The sequence below is a fragment of the Anolis sagrei genome, chromosome 5 (assembly GCF_037176765.1).
Source record: "Anolis sagrei isolate rAnoSag1 chromosome 5, rAnoSag1.mat, whole genome shotgun sequence".
Lineage (NCBI taxonomy): Eukaryota > Metazoa > Chordata > Lepidosauria > Squamata > Dactyloidae > Anolis > Anolis sagrei.
Genome location: NC_090025.1, coordinates 154,777,998 through 154,800,245, shown reverse-complemented (window position 1 = coordinate 154,800,245; position 22,248 = coordinate 154,777,998). Strand labels below are relative to the sequence as shown.

Here is a 22,248-nt window from a genome sequence, read left to right as displayed (position 1 = left end):
AAATAATAACAGAACATAGTGGTTTCCAATCCTTGTTTTTTTCTATGCCATGATTAAGATTAAACACGGTTGAGGACAATTGTGGGCAACACGTGATCTGGGGTCACTTGCAGCATCAAGGATGTTTCTGCAGAGTGTGAAAGAGTCCCAATCTCCTCTTCACAGTCAGAGCAAAGGAAAAAGAGAGTTAAGAAGTCTGGGTTCTATTCCCTTTTCCTATAATGCTAAAATGTAGCTAGCTATGCATTAAATCCAGAGAAGGCCTTAAATTCTACAATTAACACAAACTATGGTTGTACAGTATATCAAAACCAAGCATTCTCTTCTTTTATGTTCTCATTTTGAAAGATAGGTAAAAGTGGCTATTTCTCTTGGGGAATAACCCCGAACTCTTACCTATATGCAAGTTGCATATACCTCTCCTAGACTTTTACTTTGAAAACCAGAGTGAAAGCACAACCACAGTTATAGCAACAAACATATTTCTCAGCATTTTTGTCAGTTGCAAACACAAGTACGAAGTCTAGCGTGGCTTGCAGAAGAAACAAGGAAGTGTGGTGCAACTCCTTCCTGCCCACCACTTCTCGTGAAAAATTTCCTTGAGGTCTGCAAAGCTTTTGGATGAAACATCTTAGTGTATTTGCTTGCTTCGATACAAGAAGTCTAGTGAGTGAGTCCTTCAACTTCTCCTTTGTCTTTTTACTTATCCAACACAAATGGGCCGGCAGAGAATTGGATAAGCAAAAATATTGGGTAATAAGGAGGGATTAAGGGAAAGCCAATTAAACATCAAATTACAGTGTGCCTGACAGGAAAAATCTGTGCCCTCCGCATCTCGCCTCTCCTGGCAGGCGCCCGGCACATGGAGTGGCCCACTGTGCATTGCTGCCTAAAGAAACAGTTGTGGATCCAGGCGGGAGGCAGAATGCCCTGGATAATACTGAACATTGGATGAGTGAAGATTGGATAAGCGAGACTCTATTGTAATTGCAATTCTAGGCCAAAAGGAAGAGTTGACGTAGGTTGTCCCGTCCCGCCCCCCCCCCCCCCCCACACACACACTATTCCAAAGAATCATAGAATCATAGTTAGAAGAGACAGCGTGGGCCATCCAGTCCTACCCCATGCCAAGAAGCAGGAAAATCACATTCAAAGCAACCCCAACAGATGGCCATCCAGCCTCTGCTTCAAAGCCTCTACAACACTCCAGGGCAGAGAGTTCCACTGCTGAACAATTCTCACAGTCAGGAAGTTCTTCCTAATGTTCAGGTGGTATCTCCTTTCCAGTAGTTTGAAGCCATTGTTCCACGTCCTAGTCTTCAGGGCAGCAGAAAACAAGCTTGCTCCCTCCTCCGTATCACTTCCCCTCGCATATTTATACATGGCCATCATGTTTCCTCTCTTACCTTACTAGCTCTTGTTAGGAGATGTAACAAGAAGATTAATTCAAAATAAATGTAGTTTTATTTTAAAAAAATTAAGTACATTGCAATGTGCAATACATGAAATAATTAATTCATGGATTTGTTTAATGAAGTAATAACTGCAAGAATCTTTAAAGGTCAGGCCATCCTAAATGACAAAATATATGTGCTTTTTTTTTTGCTTCACTAGAAATACAGGCAGAAAAGAAAAAGACTGGAAAAACATTGTCTCATCTCATCATTATCTCTCTCAATTGTCTCATTTTCCACTACAGTCCCTTATTCCAGCTCTCAATGTCTGTATATAAAGGACAGAGAAATATGTCAGGTGACACAGATACCGTGTTAGGACAACATGCCTTTGTCTCTTAGGTCTGCACTCTTTAGCTGACAGGAACAGTTGATGCCTGGATTCTTCTTCTCACAAAGAATTGTGCCTGTCCTTGCGTTTTTCATTCTGCAATTGGAACGACCTTCAGAAAGACTGAAAGAACTTCCACTGGCTCTCACAGAAATCTAAATGAACATAAAAAGTGAGAATGATAATATTTCTTCAGCTCTAAGGAGACAGCCTGGAAAAAGTTCTAAAATTTGAATTAAATGAATTAATTGTTTTTATGTCAAGCTGCTTTGAGTCCCCTTTGGGGAAATAAAGCAGGGGATAGATAGATAGATAGATAGATAAATGGCAAATGTTAGTCAGTCATTGAAAGATTAACTGAAAAAAAATAAATTACAAAATATGGTGTAAAATAATTATTTACTATTTTATTAAGAGTTTTCTGAGTAGCTGCCCAATCCCTCTCATTGCATATAAAAACCCTACTATAGTAGACTATCAGATAACCAGCACCCATGGGTTATCTGAGCTCCCTGTCGGTCGTCACCACCCCCAGCTCCTTCAAGGTCAATCCAGTCACTTCAAGGATACCATCCATCCATCCTGCCCTTGGTCGACCCCTCTTCCTTTTTCCTTCCATTTCCCCCAGCGTCATTGTCTTCCCGAAGCTTTCCTTTCTTCTCATGATGTGGCCAAAGTACTTCATCTTTGCCTCTACTATCCTTCCCTCCAATGAGCAGTCGGGCTTTATTTTCTGAAGTATGTACTGGTTGGATCTTCTCGCTGTCCAAGGCACTCTCAGAACTTTCCTCCAACACCACAGTTCAAAAGCATCTATCTTCCTTCACTCAGCCTTCCCTATGATCCAGCTCTCACATGCGTAGGTGACTACAGGGAATACCATGGCTTTGACTATGTTTTAACCCCTACTATACCATACCTTAAATTCTGTATTGGCTTGATACTGAAATGCAGTAATTAACAATAAATTAAGACAAACTTAATTTGGTGCAACACAGTTTCACTCTATTATAAAAACTGATTTTACTTTAACTTTTATGTAAAGTTTTTTTTTCTAATTTTTGCTGGTTGCTTGAGAGCTCTGGTTACTTGAGTTCTGGTTAACTGAGAGTATACTGTGCAAAGTATAGCATTTCTATACTAATTTATATACTGATGGAAACCAGGACCAACAGGAATTACTTGCAAAGTCATTCCAAACCATGACTGCAGTAGTATTTATTTTCTCAAGAGCCCAATAGCCAAAACACATCACCATATGCCACCAATTTTTATTCTAAGCAGAGATTCGCTATCCATTGCCTCTCTGCCAGTTGACAGGCCCTCAGTCAGTGCCACCACATAAGATAAAAGCACAATGAAGTAATGCAAAAGTCACTTAAGACATTTAAAAGAACTACAGTTTTTAATGAGCAATTCTTATTTACATCAACCATACGACCACCAGTGATATGTAGCACAAGAACAGGAAGGAAGGAACAGAACTGCTTCAGAGGAAGAAAGAGGGCAAAGCATACATCCCCAGAAATGACTCTCAGTTTTGCTAACCAGAATTGACAAAGAGCCAGCATAAAGAGATAATCAGGTCTCACTCTCAAACTCAGGATGGTTGTTTTGTCTCACGAAATGAGCCCAGGTTTTCTCTACATCTGCCACATCTGGCTGCCTTTGAACACTCATGTCCTCATGTTTCAGACATGTTGTTGTTTAAACTTCCCCTCCTTTTATATATTCTGTGAATACAAGACACTACAAATTTATATATATAACTCTCCTGGCCAAATTTAGAGATACCACTCTCTTGACACCCTTCCACACAGCTGAATAAAATCCAACATTATCTGCTTTGAACTGGAATATTTGACACTGTGGACAGATATCCCAGTTCAAAGCTGATATTGTTGTTGCTAGCTATTTTTGTTATGTTGTTTTATGCTGTTTTATGCTGTTTTAATTGTTATTGCTTTATTTTAATTGTATTCTGCCTGGACTTGGGCCCCATGTAAGCCGCCCCGAGTCCCTTTGGGGAGATGAAGGCGGGGTAGAAAAATAAAGTTCTTCTTCTTCTTCTGAAGGAGCTGGGGGTGGTGACGGCTGACAGGGAGCTCTGGAGTGGGCTGGTCCAGGAGGTCACAAAGAGTCAGAAGCGACTGAACGAATAAACAACAACAAGAGAAAGAGCAGATGTTCTGGGGTTCAGGAGTAAATTTGGAATAGCAGTGAATAGTGAAGAAATTCATGCAGTGGTTCTGTTTGAAGTTGGAGGCTTAAGAGAGGGGACCACAAGCACAATGTCTGAAAGCATTTCACCAGTTTTGACAGGTTATGGTTGAGGAGAAGAGAAAATAAGTAGGCAGACAGTAAAATTTCATGTTTGAACCAATGACACCTGTAGAAGCAGGAAACAAATAGCCTAAAAGGATTTCAAAGACCACAAGCCACATGCTGCCCAGCTGTACTTTAGGATGAAGTGAAAGTAATTATAGGAGACCATATTTTCCCCACTATCTTTTTTGTTGTTTACATTTGTAAAGCACCACTTTGCTAAGAAATGTTTTCCTTCAAAGTCCCAACAGAGGAGTATGAATGGCCTCATTGATATACTAAAATAACTGTATATTTAATTTAACTAATTTATCAAAATAGTGCATGGATGGATAACCTAACTACTATTTTAACCAATCCCACTTGTTCTTATTGGCCTTATACTCTAAGTGATTAAATGCAAATAAAATACGTATAACATACCTCACCTCGGTCAAGATTAAATGTGTTGATTTTCAGGCATTTATCTGTTCCATATGAAATGCTTGCCCAGTTCAAGGGCTTATTTGAAAATTGACATTCTCCTTTTAAAGTACAGCTGAAGAAAATCAAAATTATGTGTGTCAGAGATATAGCATGTTCAGGTTTTCATATAGGAAACTTCACTAATTTCAAATCCCTTGATAAAGTATATCTCCTCTAATTATTAATTTCCATACTATCTGCTCAACCTTCAATAAGCTGACAGCATTCTACAGATCTAAAGCCTGAGCAGAAGTCATTCAAACAATTGGTCTATTGTTTTGTTTCAACATCTCTAACCTGTCTAGCTATGAATTCAGATTTTTTTTGTACAATTCAAATTCCCAATTCAAAGTTATGGCTTGCCATTACATAAAAGTTAAAAAGCTTAGTGAGCACACATAGGATTGAAGCATATTGGAGGTGTCAAAAGTAACAAATTGGCGGTGAATAAGAAAGAGGGGCAGGTAAGATGCAATCTAGTGCCTGCTACTAGCTTGAGAAAACCCTTGTCTCTCAAAGATTGAGATTTAAGAAACTAATAGGGATTTTCATATTATTTTTATTTTAGACAAATATTGGTTTTTACTGTAGATTCCATTCTGATCAGACAGGAATATTTGTTCAAACTGAATGGATTACTAATGCAAGTATTTAAATAAATACTTTGATTCTATGACCAGAAGAAGGAAGAGGTAAAAGAAGAAAGGCCTCCATATTGCACAGGATGAAGGGTTTATGTTTCCCATTGCGTAGACCACAAGAAACAGAAGATCTGCAAAAGTGTCAAGGAAGAGTGCTTCCTCACCACAAATATCCCATAAATATCAAATAACATGACAGAAAGCTGATAGATTGGCCAACTAACCTCTTCACTGGTGCAAAGAGGATGTGCCAAAATGAGATCGATGGCCCAGTTTGCTGCACAAGGAAATGAATGCAAGGGCTTAAGAGCTGTCTTATGATCTAATGCTATTTTGAATTATTTGTGAGTTGGACTTCAGGTTTTTATTTACCAGATAACCAGTATGGTATAGTACTTTGAATGTACTTTGAGGGTAGGGGTGCATCTACACTGAAAAATTAATGCAGTTTGAGACCACTTTAACTGCAGTAGCTCAACGCTATGGAATCCTGGGTTTTATAGTTTGGTGAAGCACTAGCACTCTTATGGAGAGCAGGCAGAAGATCTAGCAAAACTAGAATTCCCATATATCACAGAATAGAGCCATGGCATCAAACTGAATCAATTTGATGAACCCTAGGACTAGGGGGAGAACAGGAATTGAATCCTCGCTGAGCCATGGAAACCGCACTCAGTCACACCCTCAGTTTTTGGGGAAGACAAAGGCAAACCTTTCTGTGATTGGTTCATTTTAGGATCTTCATAAGTCAGAACCAAGTTAAAGGCAAACAACAACAATAACAACATTCTACTTGTTAGCCCAGTAAAAAAATACTGACATGCATAGCTACCTGGGCAAATCTTGTGTTGCCTTTAGATATTACATTAGCCTTCTTAGCGAGTAGCACCTTAGGGAGAAATATTATGAAACATGATCTCAAATCGATCCAATGTTTCTTTATAAAACCCCTGAATACAGTCTTAAGCTATTAGGAATGAAAGATTAATGATAATGAAACATTTATTTCTATGATCCCAGCAAGCAGAAAGAAATACCTGCTGTTTAAATAGCACCATCCACAGTGTGGGTCCAATGCAGATAAACATTCTTGACACGAAATATATTTGCTGCAATTTGCAACTTTAATTCTTCTTATCTAAAACACAAACGGTAGATTTTTGGAAAAAATTAATCAACCTTTCCAAATTAATAACCCCTTCAAAAAACCAACAAAAACATTTATGAAAAAGGATACATTCAAATGTGCTTTCATGCAAGTGTGTAAGTAGTGCAATCTGGAATCCTGGGTGCACCATAATTGGGAATTATTTTTCCCCAATTAAATTAGATTTGTGTGCTAAATCAAGAAACATACAGATGATCATTAGTTAATGCACATCCCATGAGTGCTGAAAGCAAAGAGCAACTTATTTTTGACTGTGTTTATGTTGTGCTACTGTCACGAGACAGCAGGGTAATAAATAGATTGAAAACTAAAATGGATGTAGCCTTCAAGCCATCTACACTCCATTTCTAAGAAAGGTTGCCAAGCCAAGTGGTTGTCTTCAATTCATGTTATATTTTAAATTGAGAGTCTTTCTGTCTACCCACTGCTTTGGCTTTTGGCCTGGAAGGATTTTAGTTGTGGTCCTTCACGATGATATCTGACCAGCAAGGGCATCTGCACTCTATTAATCCCATAAATTTTCCTAAAGTCTTTGACACCACATTATATAAATGACAATACCATAGCAGATCTGATGTGATAGATGTTGAGAAATGTAGAAAGTTCTAACAATTCTCTGTAGGTTTGGGGGGAAGGAAATGGACAAATACACAGAGATTGATAAAACTGCAAATGTTCTAGACAGCATAGCCAATACTGGAAATAGCATTGCAATAACATCTGGACAATTGCATCCATACATCTATCCTGCAGCCCTTTGATTTTCAATAACCAAGAGCTGTATCCTCCTATGGGAATACTGCTATGAATCCAGCCTTTTCTCTTGTTTACATCAACTTGGCCTTAGAGTCCAATTTCACAGGCAAGACAATGCAATTCAATTATACTATGGTAAACAGAGTGGTAGCTAATCTCTTAAATTACAGAGATCGAGTTAAATCACTTGCAGTGTCTAGGTTTTCTATTTTCCAGAAATCACCCTCTTGATAGTCAAGACTCTATTTTACAGAGTAATAGTCAAGTTTGAAGAACATCTGCTGGATTTCAGTTAATCAGAATTTGGGCAGATGAAGTTGTAATGCCCAGCTATGAAAGTATCACTCTTACTGGAAACTACAAGATGGCAGAAAAATAACCATTCTAGCTATTATGAATGAGATAAATTGGCTTATGCCTGCTGCCTGAACACTACAACCAAACACATGTCTTGCATGACATCAAATCATATGCCATGGTTTCTCCTTAGCTTATGATCTTGGCCTTATAGAAGAGCCAAAAAGCAGTGCAAGTTCTAGGCATCACAATGAGGAAACAACAAGCAGAAAGCCCATGGTTTGTTTATCAATTTCTGCTTCTTGGTGCCTCCCACCTGTTGACCTGCATTGCTTGCTGATATGTGTTGTTGTTAATTGCGCTAGTTCACTTTGACTGAATGCTATGAAGGAAAGGTCTCCAAAGATTTTACCACACCAACTTGTTGCACTTTCACAATAATGTTGTTTAAAAAAACTGAAAAATACCATTATTTCAAAAAACTCTTTCATACTTCGGTGCAACTGCACTTTGTTGGATACTAATTCCTACTAGTTATATTCTGCATAACCTCACTTTCTCTGTGTGTTTGCCCCGCCCAGTGCATGTACGCTATATTTTTTTCCTTATTTTTCTTTATTATCCCCCCCTCCCCACAACTTGGCCGCAACTGTGCAGTTTCGGTGTTCTCATGAGATCTTCCTCTGCATTGCAATACTGAGACTGTAGCAGAATATTATTTCACAGGAAAGGACACTTGAGCAACAGTAACACTGGTTTCAGTCACTGGATTTTTCCATCAATAAAAAGAGATAATCCAATCATGAATCAAGTACAATGAAACTATGAGACACCCACAATATTATGTAGTATGCCTCAATCGACAGGTATATTTATCCTGTTGCAATTACACTTTAGTAGTTCATGTGATATAGTCCCAAGTCACCATACCATCAAAAGCCATGCTTAGATCTTGAAGATTCAGGGCCATGGAATGTTAACAAATGTGGCCCATAATTTATAAATTTATAAATCATCATTCAGAGATAATTTTAGCTTCTCACAACATGTCAGGCAGGCATTTGATTCCCTGAAAGAGTAAAACAGTGGTCAACAAACCTCATTATTAGATGGCAGATAGATGTAATCCTCATTCACAGGATCAAGTTCAAGTTTATGAAAAACTGCTGATTCTTCTTTAATTTCGTATAAAATCTCTGGGCAATTTGGGTTCATGTTGTCATCAAGAATAACCTAGAAGTGTAGCAAATTTAAAAATAACCATCATGGACTTGCAAATAGTAAAGGAAACAGTAGCTAATCTCCCTTCCCCACTGAGATATATATGGATCCACCATTATTCAATCTTTCTTCTGTCCTTAAAGAGCTGCTGTTTTGTTTTTAAAGACAGAAAGAGTGAGCAAAAGTCTCAATGAGTCTGCTATGCTTCTTGATCTGCATGTATGGAACTTGGGTTGTTTAGTCCAAGTTAGAACACTTTGAGGACTGTGAAACTAGGGCAGTGGAAGAAAGTGAAAAGAAAACTGTGTGTGAACTTTCCGCAGCCTTTGATAACTGAGCTAAAATATCAATAGTTTTAATCTATACACACATATACATATGGGCCCACATTCCTCAAAATCACTAGATCCCATATGATCTTGGAATAAGGGTCAGCCATGGTGAGTACTGGAGCCTCAGGTGGCACAGCAAGTTAAACTGCTGAGCTGCTGATCTTGCTGACCAAAAGGTCAGTGATTCAAATCCGGGGAGTGGGATGAACTCCCGCTGTTAGGCCCAGCATCTGCCAACCTAGCAGTTAGAAAACATGCAATTGTGAGTAGATTAATAGGTACCACTCCAGCGGGAAGGTAAAGGCGCCCCATGCAGTCATACTAGGCACATGACATTGGAGGTGTCTACAGACAATGCCAGTTCTTCGGCTTAGAATTGGAGATGAGCACCAACCCCCAGAGTTGGACACGACCAGACTTAATGTCAAGGGAAAACCCTTACCTTGACCTATGGTGAGTACTTGGATGGAAGACTGCCAGTGAATAACAAGTACTCTAGGCTAAACTTCAGAGAAAGGAACTAGCAAAATATTCTGAAGCTGAGAGTTATTATAATTATTATTTATTTACTTTACTCCTGCTTTTCTCCCATGTATGGAACTCAAAGCGGCATCTAAAAAGAAGACAACTACATAATACAGAAAAACAATAATCCCATCCACCCAATCATCCCACCCACCCAACATGTAAACAATAAATCCACACCTAAGAAAAGTCTACGACATGTATGAGGTGGCTATATGTTGACAAGTAATTTGAAGCACATATATGAAATTACCAGGATAATCATTACTCTTATCATGGTTTGTTATGCTGATAGGTAATGCAGAACTATTAAAATTAGTTACTGAGATGTTCACATTTTCATCTCTCTCTCTTTTGCCAAGTGATCTTGTCAAACTTTTGAGACTGACTGAAAGAAAGAAATCTGCAGCATTAGCATTCATTGTTTGGGGTCTACTTCATCAGATGTAGGTAAAAGGTTTCCCCTTGACATTAAGTCTAGTCATGTCCAACTCTGGGGGGTGGTGCTCATCTCCATTTCTAAGCTGAAGAGCCGATGTTGTCTATTGACACCTCCAAGGTCATGTGGCCAGAACTACTGCATAGAGCGTTGTTACCTTCCCGCATATGCGGTTCCTATTGATCTACTCACATTTGCATGTTTTCAAACTGCTAAGCTGACAGAAGCTGGGCCTGACAGCGGGGGCCCACCCTGCTCCCCGGATTCAAACAGCCAATCTTTCGGTCAGCAAGTTCAGCAGCTCAGTGGTTTAACCCACTGCACCATCAGATGTATACGAGTAATAAAAAGAGATTAAATGATAGTGGGTTTGTAAAATGTTTTATGCTATCAAAAACATACAGACACTATAAAATGCTTGGCATTTTAGCTCAGTAACCGAAGGCTGTATTTCATTCTTTCATTCTCCTAGATTTGCAGTCCCAGATGCATTTGATGAAGATGATCTAGTTCAGGCCCGTAGCCAGGATTTTGTTTCGGGAGGGGCTAATTTTTTTTCAGGGGGGGGGGGGGGGTTGGGGGGGGCTGAGTTTCGGGGGGTGCTGAGTCTGAGTGAAAGAGGGTCTACCCTAGCATACCTTTTGTATCATTACCCCAGTACCCCCATGCATATGGGATATATTGAGTATGGTGATCAGATCATGATATGAATAAACGTAACAGATTAAATAATGCACCAGTAAGGCCTTTTCGCGAACCACCATGAGAATTTCGGGGGGGGGGCTGAAGCCCCCCAAGCTCCCCCCCTGGCTACATGCCTGATCTAGTTTATGAAAGCTTATGCTGAAAATTTATTTCTCTTGGTTAATATCAAAGGTGCTACAAAATCCCTTTTCCATAGTGATACAAAGCTATGTCTTTGATTCTCTCTTCTGCTGGAGGAAGGGATGTATTATCCTATATAGTCTGTACTACAAATAATACTACTCAGATGAAAACATATCATTTTTTTTCTTTTGGAAAATACATACATTGAGTTCAAGGGCTTTCCCCATAAATTTCAGTGAATGGATAAAATCTAAACCAGTGTTTCCCAAACTCTGCTTTCAGGTGTCTTAGGATTTTAGTTCCCAGAATCCCTGATCATTGGACAAAACAGTTTCTAGGAGCTTAAATCCAAAACACCTGGAGGATTTGAGTTTGGAAATCACTTCTCTATACACACAGGTGTATATCACAATTGGCTCTCACCATATAAATAAATGGGAAAAAACACATATGGAATCTGAGAGTTTTTAAAAGACCTGGCCTGTTCAATATTAATGATGCGGTTTCTCACATGAATAAAAATTATTATATTTATTATCTTTGTTTATACTCTGCTCGAAGGAAACTCAAAGCAGTTTACATTAAAATAATTTAAATACATTAAAAGCATTTCAATACAAAAACAATGCATATTATTCAGTTTTACTTGAATCTATGAACTGATGAAAACATAATGGTTCATGGAAGAAACCTACCTTCAGTAATTGTCCGTTTGCCGTCCCCAAAAACAAAACTGTTTTGTTCAAAACTATAGTAGCATAAACTGATACCAAGCTGGAGTGCTCCAGGGAAGTTAAGTTATTTAATGGCCAAGCAGGGGTCTTCTGAAAAGTCAAATACAGAAACAAACCAAAATTATGAATATACATCTTTAAATGAAATCTGCAAGATATTATTTGCAAACAGGCATCAAGCTTTTTTGGATTATTTTCTCCTAAAAAGAACCCAAGATGGCTCACACATGAATTAAAACAAGGTACAAAAATTAAATAATAATAATAAATATTTTAAAATCAGTTAAATTAGCTGTCACATCAAGACTTTGAAAGAATGCAAAATCAATTAATCAGATTACCAAATTTAGATGTTTCTATTTCCAGGACGCTTTGACACATTATTCCAAAATTTTATTTAACAGGCCTACTGGGCTGATTAATTCCACCTAAACATTAGGAAGAACTTTCTGATTGTAAGAGCAGTGATATATGCTGCTTTGGTGGGTTGTGGTGGAGTTTTTTTCTCTTGAGGTTTTTAAGCAGCCACTGGTTGGCCATCTGTTGGGAGTGCTTTGATTGTGTATTCCTGCATGGCAAGGTCTTTGTGGACTCTTCCAACTGTATGATTCTAGTTATTACATTAATCAATCTAACTCAGTGGTTCACAATCTTCCTAATGCCGCGACCTCTTAATACAGTTCTTCATGTTGTGGTGACCCCCAACCATAACATTATTTTTGTTGCTACTTCATAATTGTAATTTTGCTAGTGTTATACATCATAATGTAAATATCTGATATGCAGGATGTATTTTCATTCACTGGGCCAAATTTGGCAAAAATACCCAATACTCTCAAATTTGAATACTGGTGAGGTTGGGGCTGTGAGGGGATTGATTTTGTCATTTGAGAGTTGTATTGCTGGAATTCATAGTTCTCCTGCAATCAAAGAGCATTCTGAACTCCACCAACAATTGAATTGAACCAAACTTGGCACACAGAACTCCCATGACCAACAGAAAATACTGGAAGCGTTTGGTGGGCATTGACATTGAAGTCTGTGAATAAACCGACTATGTTACTTTTAAAGAAGTATGCGTATTTTTGTCTCTTGAGAGCATGATTTAAACCAAGATGTTTTAGAGGAGAGTAGATGATTTTTGGGCAACTGAAATAACACTTCTGAAACTCTGCTATATATGTGTGTTTTGTGCATTGGCATATCTTTGTCCCTAAAAGAACAAAGAAATGTCTAAGTTTATCATTCTAATAGCTGATAAACCTGATTGCCTTGCATGGACCCCATTTTCCCAAAAGGTTATGGCTCAAACAGGTCATGCTTTTACCAAGAAGTTATGGCATCATTTTTCAAAAGGTTGTGACTTCTAACAAGGTCATGCCTTTCCAAAGACCATGAAATCTCCAAAAGGTTATGGAGATTTCCATTTTCCAAAAATGCTAACAGGATTGCTTTAGGGGAAATTATTTACCATGCTTGATCTATTTGTTGGTGTGACTTGATACAATTCTAGCAGAGTACAATTCTGCCCCGCAAGGCTTTTAAGGCAACAAGACATTACAGCAGCAAATTGTTCTTTGACTCAAGAGTACTTGCAGCCATTTGTGCTTTAATACTTAATAAAGGATGCATCTTAATGCACAACTGGCATCCCCCCCCCCCCCCCGTTTCATCACATAACACAAACTTTAGCATATAATTTTAACTTGAAAAGCCTTCTTTGTACAATTGTTGCATAACTGTGTTTTGCCACTGCAAACCAAAGTTCTTACTTCTCATGTTGAGTAATGTCACAAGGTCTTCTTTCACAAAACTCCAACAAGCTAGCTATAATATCTTAGTAACCCTGTTTCTGAGTCAGCCAACAGTCAGCATTTAAGGCCTACTGATTGCAATTAGAAGCTGACCAAGTACTTAAATAGTGCTTATTGTTGATTGTTTTACAGCAGAATGATATCTGTCAACTTTTTAAGAATGTAAAAGCCAAGTATCTAAGTACATTTCAGATACCACATGTGCCAAACAGAAATCTGGCCCACCATATCATTTTATGTGGATCTCCAGATGCTTGTCTACTACACCTTTATTTCTCATCATTAGATTTCATGACTAGAGCTGGTGGGAGCTGTGATACATTAGTTGGAAGGCTGCAGTTTGTTCTGTTTAGTCAGGAGAATGGGGTTTGAATTTAGATACAAGGCTTGTAGATATGTCTGACTTTAAAATTTCCCCACCCCAGAGCCACTAATGTTGTTGGGTTGCAATTCCCATTATCTTTAGTCTGCATGATGGACAATCAAAAGTGATGCGAGTTGTCATTCAATAACATCTGGAGACCCAAACTGGGTAAAAACTAAAGAGTACTGACCATTATGTTAAAAATATATAGTTGGCTCTCTGTATCTACGGATTCACCATCCATGGATTCAATGGCCCGTTGAAGGTTTATGTGGCCCTTAAAAAATGAGTTTGATACTCCTGCTCTATATATTTGCAAGAGTGCTAAAATCAGATTGCTTATGTACGCTAAGAAAAACTGGATGCAGATCAAGATGATGACATGGGCAATGTTAGACTTTGACTGAGGAAACATAGTTTTAAATCCCCACAAAGCCAATTGCTCTGACTTAGCCTGATTTACCTTGCAACTGCTTGTATGATGTGAAGAACGTGAAGTAGATAACATGCCTGAACTTCTTGAGGGGATGGTGGAATAAAAATAACATTTGGCCAAGGTGCCCAACTAAAGCATTATGAGATTATTCTTGGAATTTGGGGGCCAACACCACATTGCAAAGATAAAGCAGACCAGACTGTTTTCACAATGCATCATGATTACATGAGAAATAAGGTTGAACATTGTGAAAGCCACCCATTATATGGCTCTCAGTCTCCTCCCAGTAGACTTAAATCAAGGAAAAGTTTCATGAGAACCACCACTCCTCTAAATGTTCCTCCAGCAACAGCAAAAATATCCCTGTGGGCAGCAAAATCAGGCAATTCCAACTGGATCCCCCCTCCCATGAGGGTCTTCCTCCAGGGGCAAACCAAGAATGAGCAACTTGGAAGTCACTGAACAGACTTAGGGGCGGAGTTGGCAGATCAAAGGACAACCTGGCAAAATGGTACTACCTAGCAGAATCCTCCACTTTGTGTGACTGGAGTAGAACAAACAACTCAGCATCTGTATGCTTGTCCACAATGCCCTGCATCATGCACAGAGGAAGAATTGTTTAAAGCTACAGAATGCAATCGCTGTTGCCTGTTTTTGGTCTAAAACTATCTAGCACCTTGTGATCCCTTTATTTTATCAGTTGTGGATAAACTATTTTATGCAATGCTTTTGACACAAAACAAATAATGATTACGTGAGTGTTACAAATACAGAAGTGGGTTGCTAGATGTGCAGTGCAATTTTAGATATTGGGAATGAGGAACTCTGTAGTTGGCAAGAAATTATGAGAACTACTATTCAAAATATCAGGGCAGCCTAAGTTTCACCATGCCTGCTACAGATGTGCCCAAACAAAGCCCAACTGAATTTAGTATGAAAGTTCAGGCCAGATGTGCATGGGATAGTACTCTAATCTGTTTTCAACTTTGTTATGTTGTGTATACACAACAAATGTACCACTATATGCATTAGGAACCCACTGTTTCTTTGCACATATATAGAGAGACTGACCTAAGTAAACTCTGATGCTCAGTATCATAATGTTAAGATGGAATACTTGAAGATGTTAGGCAGAATACAGGAGGAAGCTAACAGACAGAGACTGTCACATGTTTAGTGTTCATAACCTATAAAACATATGTACAAAACTGATAGAAAACTTCTGCCCTGTTTGCTAGATTCACCCCACAGAAGATCCTGATCTGGCCTACTTTTTTCTCTTTTTAAAGTGCAGAAGATTTTGCAGAGAACACTGAACCCACCACATTTGGCACACAGACCCAACACGGCCAACTGTGCATACAGGTGGGGTTTGAGGGTGATTGACATTGGCACCGGGGAGTTACAGTTCACCCACATCCTGAGAATACTGAACCCAGCCGACGTCGGATCTGGACCAAATTTGGCACACAGACCCAACACGACCTACTGTGCATACAGGCGGGGTTTGGGGGTGATTGGCATGGGCAGTGGGGAGTTATAGTTCACCCATCTCCTGAGAAGGCTGAACCCAGCTGATGTCTGATCTGAACCAAACTTGGCCCAAGATGGCCAACTGTGAATACTAGTGGAGTTTGGGAAGAACTGGCCCCAGATTTTTGGGAATTGTAGTTCACTCACATCCTTATGCATTTTCTTATGGGAACATTCATAAAAAACAAAAGCAAAGACTTATTCCCCCCCCCCCCTAAGAAATAGAGTAACATATGATCAAACTGATACTATCTAACATCCAAAAACAAAAATGCCTTTTTCAAATAATATGAGCACCGCCAGGTTCCCAAGCTAGTGCACAAATGAAGCTGTAACAGAAACTTCCCCATCTTCTGTTCCTCTTTTGCAGAAAAACATCAGATGGACTGGAAAGTTGTCTCCCATTTTTGGAATTTCCTACTGGTTTCCTAAATCCCCACCATGAACTTAAAAACTGATATCGAAACAGGTCACTGATGCTGTGAGGAAAGGCAGGAATCATAGTCAAATGCTTAAACTACTCCACTAGGCATGGGCAAACTTCAGCCCTCGCTCCGCGTGTTTGGACTTCAACTCCCGCAATTCCTAACAGCCTCAGGTCCTTTCCTTTTCCTGGTGGAAAACCTTTTCCTGCAGGAAAAGGAAGGAGCCTGAGGCTGTTAGGAATTAGAATCATAGAATTGGAAGAGACCTCATGGGCCATCCAGTCCAACCTGCTGCCAAGAAGCAGGGAAATTGCATTCAGAGCACCCCAGACAGATGGCCATCCAGCCTCTGTTTAAAAGCTTCCAAAGAAGGAGCCTTAACCACACTCTGGGGCAGAGAGTTCCACTGTTGAACGGCTCTCACAGTCAGGAAGTTCTTCCTAATGTTCAGATGGAATCTCCTTTCTTGTAGTTTGAAGCCATTTTTTGCATCCTAATCTTCAGGGCAGCAGAAAACAAGCTTGCTCCCTCCTCCCTATGATTTCCTCTCATATATTTATGTCATGTTTCCTCTCAGCCTTCTCCTCTTTCAGGCTAAACATGCCCAGCTCTTGAATCCGCTCTTCATAGGGCTTGTTCTCCAAACCCTTGATCATGTGAGTCGCCCTCCTCTGGACACATTCCAGCTTGTCAATCTCTCTCTTCACTTGTATTGCCCAGAATTGGACACAATCTTCCAGGTGGGAGGGCTGGAGGGTTTGCCCATGCCTGTTGTGCCACACGGGGTGGCTGCTGCAGCCCAGCCCTCCCGGCCCTTCTCCCCGCTACTCACGCAGGTGCTCCCGGGGGAGTCCAAACGGATCTCGGCCGCCGTGTCTTGGCTGCACTTCTGCACCTGGCCCAGGATGCGCTCCAGCGGGAAGAGGCAGACGGCCGTGGCCCCGGGCGCCCCTTCTTCGGCCGCCGCGAAGAGCCCGACCCAGAGGCCTTTGGGCTCCAGGAAGGAGGAGGAGAGGATGCGCGCCCGTGACCCGCACCGCAGGATGACTTGCCCTTTCAGGACGAAGAGTTCGCCTGGGTTCAACTTGACCACCAGCATCTTGGGCTCCACGCTGAGGTTGCGGTGGAAGTAGGGGAAGAAGAAGTGCCCCTTCCAGTCCAGGACGGCCGAGAAGTTGAGGTACTGCTCGCCGGCGAGCTTCAGATACTGGTTCGGCTCCACGCCCTTCCCCCCGCTCGTGACGAAGACGGCCACGGTGGCGGTGCCCTCCTCCAGGATGCTGCTCTCGGCCCCGCAGGCAGAGACCGAGGCGTTGGGGCGCTTGTGGCTGGTGGCCGCCAAGAGGAACCACTGCCCGGCGCTCAAGTACATCAACCCCGCGGAAGAGACGCCCGGCAAGGAGCTCACCAGCTGATTCCCGAAGGTCCGGGTGGCGTTGGGGCCCCTGGCGCGGTCCTCCCGGAGGCAGAGGCAGCCCGGCCGCGTCCAGCAGGTCAGCAGCAGGCGGCTCTCGTTGCCGAAGGGCAGGAGCAAGATGTTGGTGGCGTCCTTGGCCTCCTGGCACCGGCCCACCGACTTGGAGGACAGCGAGGGCTCCACCTCGTACCAGCACCGCCCGCTGGCCACCAGCAGCTTCCCCTCGGCCACGGCCAGGTTGTCGATGCTGGAATCGAAGGACAGGACGGGAGGAGGGGGAGGAGGAGGGCTCCCGGCCAGAGTCCAGGACAGAGAGGAGAGCAGCCACGCCGCCGCCCACGCTGCCCCTCCGGCCATGGCCTTGGGCTTGCCTTCGAGCGGCGCCACCGGCAAGTGTGCCGCCAGCATTGAAGGCGGGCACCTCCTCCTTGCCTCCCTCCTCCCTTTCTCTCTCTCTCTCTCTCTCCCTCTGGTTTCCTCCTCCGCGGAGGAGCAGAAGTTCCTTTTCTCGGTGAGGAGCCCGCTTCAAGGCTTTCCCCCGAGGCTCTTCTCTGTCCACGCCTTTCCCCACCTTCCAGAGGAGTGGCTCCGTCCTCTGGGAGACTGGCCTCTAGGGGTGAGAAAGCGAGCGAGGGGGCTCAAGAACACCTTCCCCTGCTTTCATTTATTTCCTGCCAAAAGCACTGCATAAAGAGATAAGGGTAAAACTGATAACATAAATTCAGTTGTTTGGGCACATCTGTAGCAGGCATGGGGAAGCTTGGACCGCCCGGATATTTTGAATAGTAGTTTTCATAGTTGGAGGAAAATTCTGAGAGGGCCTTGGACCGGGAGAAGATCCAACCAGTCCATAGAGACATCACACTGGCAACAAAGATCTGCATAGTTAAAACAATGGCATTCCCCATAGTAACCTACGGATGTGAGAGCAGGACCTTAAGCAAAGGAAGGAAGATAGATGCTTTTGAACTGTGGTGTTGAAGGAAAATTCTGAGAGTGCCCTGGACTGCAAGAAGATCCAACCAGTTCATACTTCAGGAAATAAAGCGGGACTGCTCATTGGAGGGAAGGATATTGGAGGCAAAGATGAAATGCTTTGGCCACATCATGAGAAGCTTGAGGAAGACAGTGATGCTGGGGAAAATGGAAGGAAAAAGGAAGAGGGGCCGACCAAGGGCAAGATGGGTGGATGGGATCCTTGAAGTGACTGGATTGACTCTGAAGGAGCTGGTGGTGGGGACAGCCAATAGGGAGCTCTGGCATAGGCTGGTCCATGAGGTCATGAAGACTCGGAAGTGAGTGAATGAATAAACAACAACAAAGTTTTCATAATTTCTTACCTACTACAGAGTTCCTCGTTCCTGATATCAAAGATTGCACTGGACACCTAACAACCCACTTCTGTATTTGCAACCTTATTGTAGCACTCAATAATTATTTATTTTGTGTCAAAAGTATTGTGTAAAATAGTTTATCTAAAACGGATAAGATAAAGGGATCACAAACTGCTAAATAGATTTAGACCAAAAACAGGCAGCAGCAATTGCTTTGCCTGTAGCTTTAAACAGTTCTTCCTCTGTGCATGAGGCAGGGCATTGTGGACAAGCATATAGCTGTGGAGTTGTTTGTTCTGCTACAGAGTCACACAAGGTGGAGGATTCTTCTAGGTTCTCAGCCTGTGGGTATCTAGATGCTTTTGCCTTCAACTCCCAGAAATCCTAACAGCTGTTAAACTGGCTGGGATTTCTGGGAGTTGTAGGTCAAAACACTTGGGCACTCACAGGTTGAGAAACACTGTTCTAGGTATTTCCATTTTGCCAGGTTGTTTTTTGATCTGCCCTCTCCACTTCTGAGTTTGTTCAGGGACTTCCACATTGCCCATTCTCGGTTTGCCCCTGGAGGAGGACCCTCGTGGGGTGGCCATCTAGTTGAGATCTCCTGGTTTAGCTGCCCAGAGGGATACTCTTGTTGTTGCTGGGGGAACATTTAGAGGAGTGGTGGTTCTCATGAAGCTTTTCCTTGATTTCAGTCTACTTGGAGATGGCTGATAGCCATATAGTAGGTGGTTTTCACAATGTTTAATCTTATTTCTCATGTAATAATGATGTATTGTGAAAACATTCTGATCTGCTTTATCTCTGTAATTTGGTGTTGCGCCCCCCCCCCCCCCCCAATTCCAAGAATAATCTCATAATGCCTTAGTTGGGCACCTTGGCCAAATGTTATTTATATTCCACCATCTCAAGAAGTTCAAGCATGTTATCTACTTCATGTTGTTCACATCATACAAGCAGTTGCAAGGTAAATCAGGCTACGGAGTCATAGCAATTGGCTTTGTGGGGATTTGAGTCTACTACTCTCACAATTGGCAGCAACTTCCTGTCACACATTTGGGGGGGGGGGGGCAATGCTAGCTAGCTTATAGTCTATTAACAGGTGTAGGTTTGAGACATCCTGTGATTATTCTACTTGTCTAATTCAGGGCTATATTCACCTGCTTCATGTGGGCAGATTTATGGGGACAGGCATACTCAGCAGTTGTGTAAGACAAGACCAGGGCTGATGTTTTTATTAATTCTGAATCTGCACCCTATGCACTATTATTAAGTTTCTGCAGGATTTTATTGTGTGCAGCTACTTTGTGCTTGGTGTTCATACAGTGTTTCCTAAATGTTAGTGTTTGGTGTAAGGCGGCACTGAGATAATTAGGATGGGAACAGTGTTCAAATTCTTGGCCTTCCCAGGCAACCGTCAGTTTCCTGTTGGCTTCACGATTTTGTAAGTGGAAAGCACACACTTGTGTCCGACAGGGCTAGGCTTCAGGTGGTTGTCTTAGTAGTAGCTAGAGAGATGTTTCAGGGCATTAGTAAGTTGGTTTTCAATTGTTTCAAAGTCTTATGCTTGTATTGTTAAGCCAAAGTCATCAGAGTATATAACGCTCTTTGTGAGTGGTGGTTGTGGCTGGTTGTTAGTACAGATGCTAAACAAGATTGGTGTAAAAACATTGAGGTAGACTAACAGGCAGCTCTGCAAAGACTTGCCTTCACCTTTCCTCTGAGATGAGACGCTCCTCTCCAAACGTTGCCTATCCCCCTTTCCTCTTGGGAAGGAGAAAGTGCTCTTGCAAGGCTCCCCTCACTTGAAACGAAGAGGGTCCTCTCCAAGCTTTACCCAAGCCTTTTCTCCTCTGGCAGATGAAGAATGAGAGGCTCCCCTATAATTCTTGTCCCCACTTTCCTCTGATAGGTGAGAGGCTCCTCTATAAGACTCTTATATTCTTCTGCTTGGAGACAGAAGACAGGTTTCTCCATTACACTCACTGTCCCTTTCCTCTGAGAAAAGAGGTTCCACAACAAAGCTTCCCTTCTCTTTTTCCCCTCTGGTCAGTGAGAAAAGAGAGGCTGAAAGTCTTGCCTACCCCACCCCTTTTCCTTTGCTTGAGGCTCCCCTAAAGGCCCCTTTCCCTCCTCAGTGAGAGAAGAGAGGATCCTCTGCAAGACTCCCCCTCCCCCTCACCCTCCACCCTCCACCCTCCACCCTCCACCCAAGTTTCCTCAGCTGCCTCCAATGAAGAGTCTCCCGCTCTTCCCTCCTTTTGGGCGCGCTCCCAATCTCTCTCTCGTGCTCGCTCCCTGCCCTCAGGGCGCGTGACCCTGAGCTGGACACTCGCGCGCGCGCGTTTGCTCGGCCCCGCCCCCTCCTGCCAATCCTCACCCTTAAGGCTCCCCGGATATTCTCCTAGACAAATTTGCAGGGAGGGGCCTGCCTGGAACCGGGGCTGCTGGCCAAAAGCTGGCAAGGCTGACCCCTCAGGAGGAGGTTGGGTAAGGCCTCCTCCCATATCCCATCATAGCCAAGAAGGGAAGAGTTTGGTTCAGGGTGCAGCTACTCTGTAGAACTGATCCAGTTTGACACCACTTTACAGCTAAAGTACCTCAATGCTATGGAATCATTGCAGCAGGGCCATACAAAAGGTGACTGGCACAACCTGGGGGGTCATAACCAGATATAGTGAAGACATTTGCCCTTGCTCGTTGCTACTCGGCTGATGAGTACGCACACCCCGAGTGTGGAATACATCTCACTACAACAAAACAGTGGAGCTAGAAATAATATCCTACAACAGCTGACTGGCACAGTCTTGGGATCACAACCAGACACAGTGAAGACATCTGCCCTTGCACTTTACAACTCTGCTGCGGAGTATACATGCCCAGTGTGGAATACATCTCACCACATCAAAACAGTGGATGTGACTCTTAATGAGACATGCTGCATTATCACAGGATGTCTATGTCCAACACCACTGGAGAAATTATACTTTTTAGCCCGTATTGCACCACTTGACATCCATCAGGAAGTAGCAATCTGTAATTAAAGGACCAAGGCAGTGACATTTCTGGCCCATCCTCTGATCTGATATCAGCCACCAAGCCAACACCTTAAATCAAGAAATAGCTTCCTCAGATTTACAGAGATACTGTTAGGAACACCTCAGCAAGCAAGAGTCCAAAAGTGGCAGGCTAAAATCCAGCACCTCAATCAGTGGCTGATACCGAATGAGAGACTCCCTCCTGGGCACACAGAAAACTGGGCAAGTTGGGAGGCGCTGAACAGGCTGTGCTCTGGCATCACAAGATGCAGAACAGACCTTAAGAAATGGGGCCACAAAGTGGAGTTCACAACATGTGAGTTTGGAGAAGAGCAAACCACAGAGCACTATTACAATGCAATCTGAGTCTT

The 22,248-nt window shown here is 42.3% G+C and overlaps 1 protein-coding gene across 1 annotated transcript in view; it reads right to left on the bottom strand.

Annotated features, from left to right (window-relative positions):
- Positions 1-18,041, bottom strand: part of PLXNC1 (plexin C1) — a 64,628-nt gene extending 46,587 nt beyond the window's left edge. Inside the window, exons 1-6 of the mRNA XM_060777319.2 lie at positions 16,921-18,041; positions 11,478-11,606; positions 8,536-8,670; positions 6,254-6,354; positions 4,534-4,648; positions 1,784-1,940 (exon numbers count right to left, since the gene is read on the bottom strand). Of these exons, the coding sequence (XP_060633302.2) occupies positions 1,784-1,940; positions 4,534-4,648; positions 6,254-6,354; positions 8,536-8,670; positions 11,478-11,606; positions 16,921-17,913 (1,630 nt within the window). The 5' untranslated portion in view covers positions 17,914-18,041. The remainder of the gene's footprint in view (positions 1-1,783; positions 1,941-4,533; positions 4,649-6,253; positions 6,355-8,535; positions 8,671-11,477; positions 11,607-16,920) is intronic.
- Positions 18,042-22,248: the final 4,207 nt, after the last annotated feature.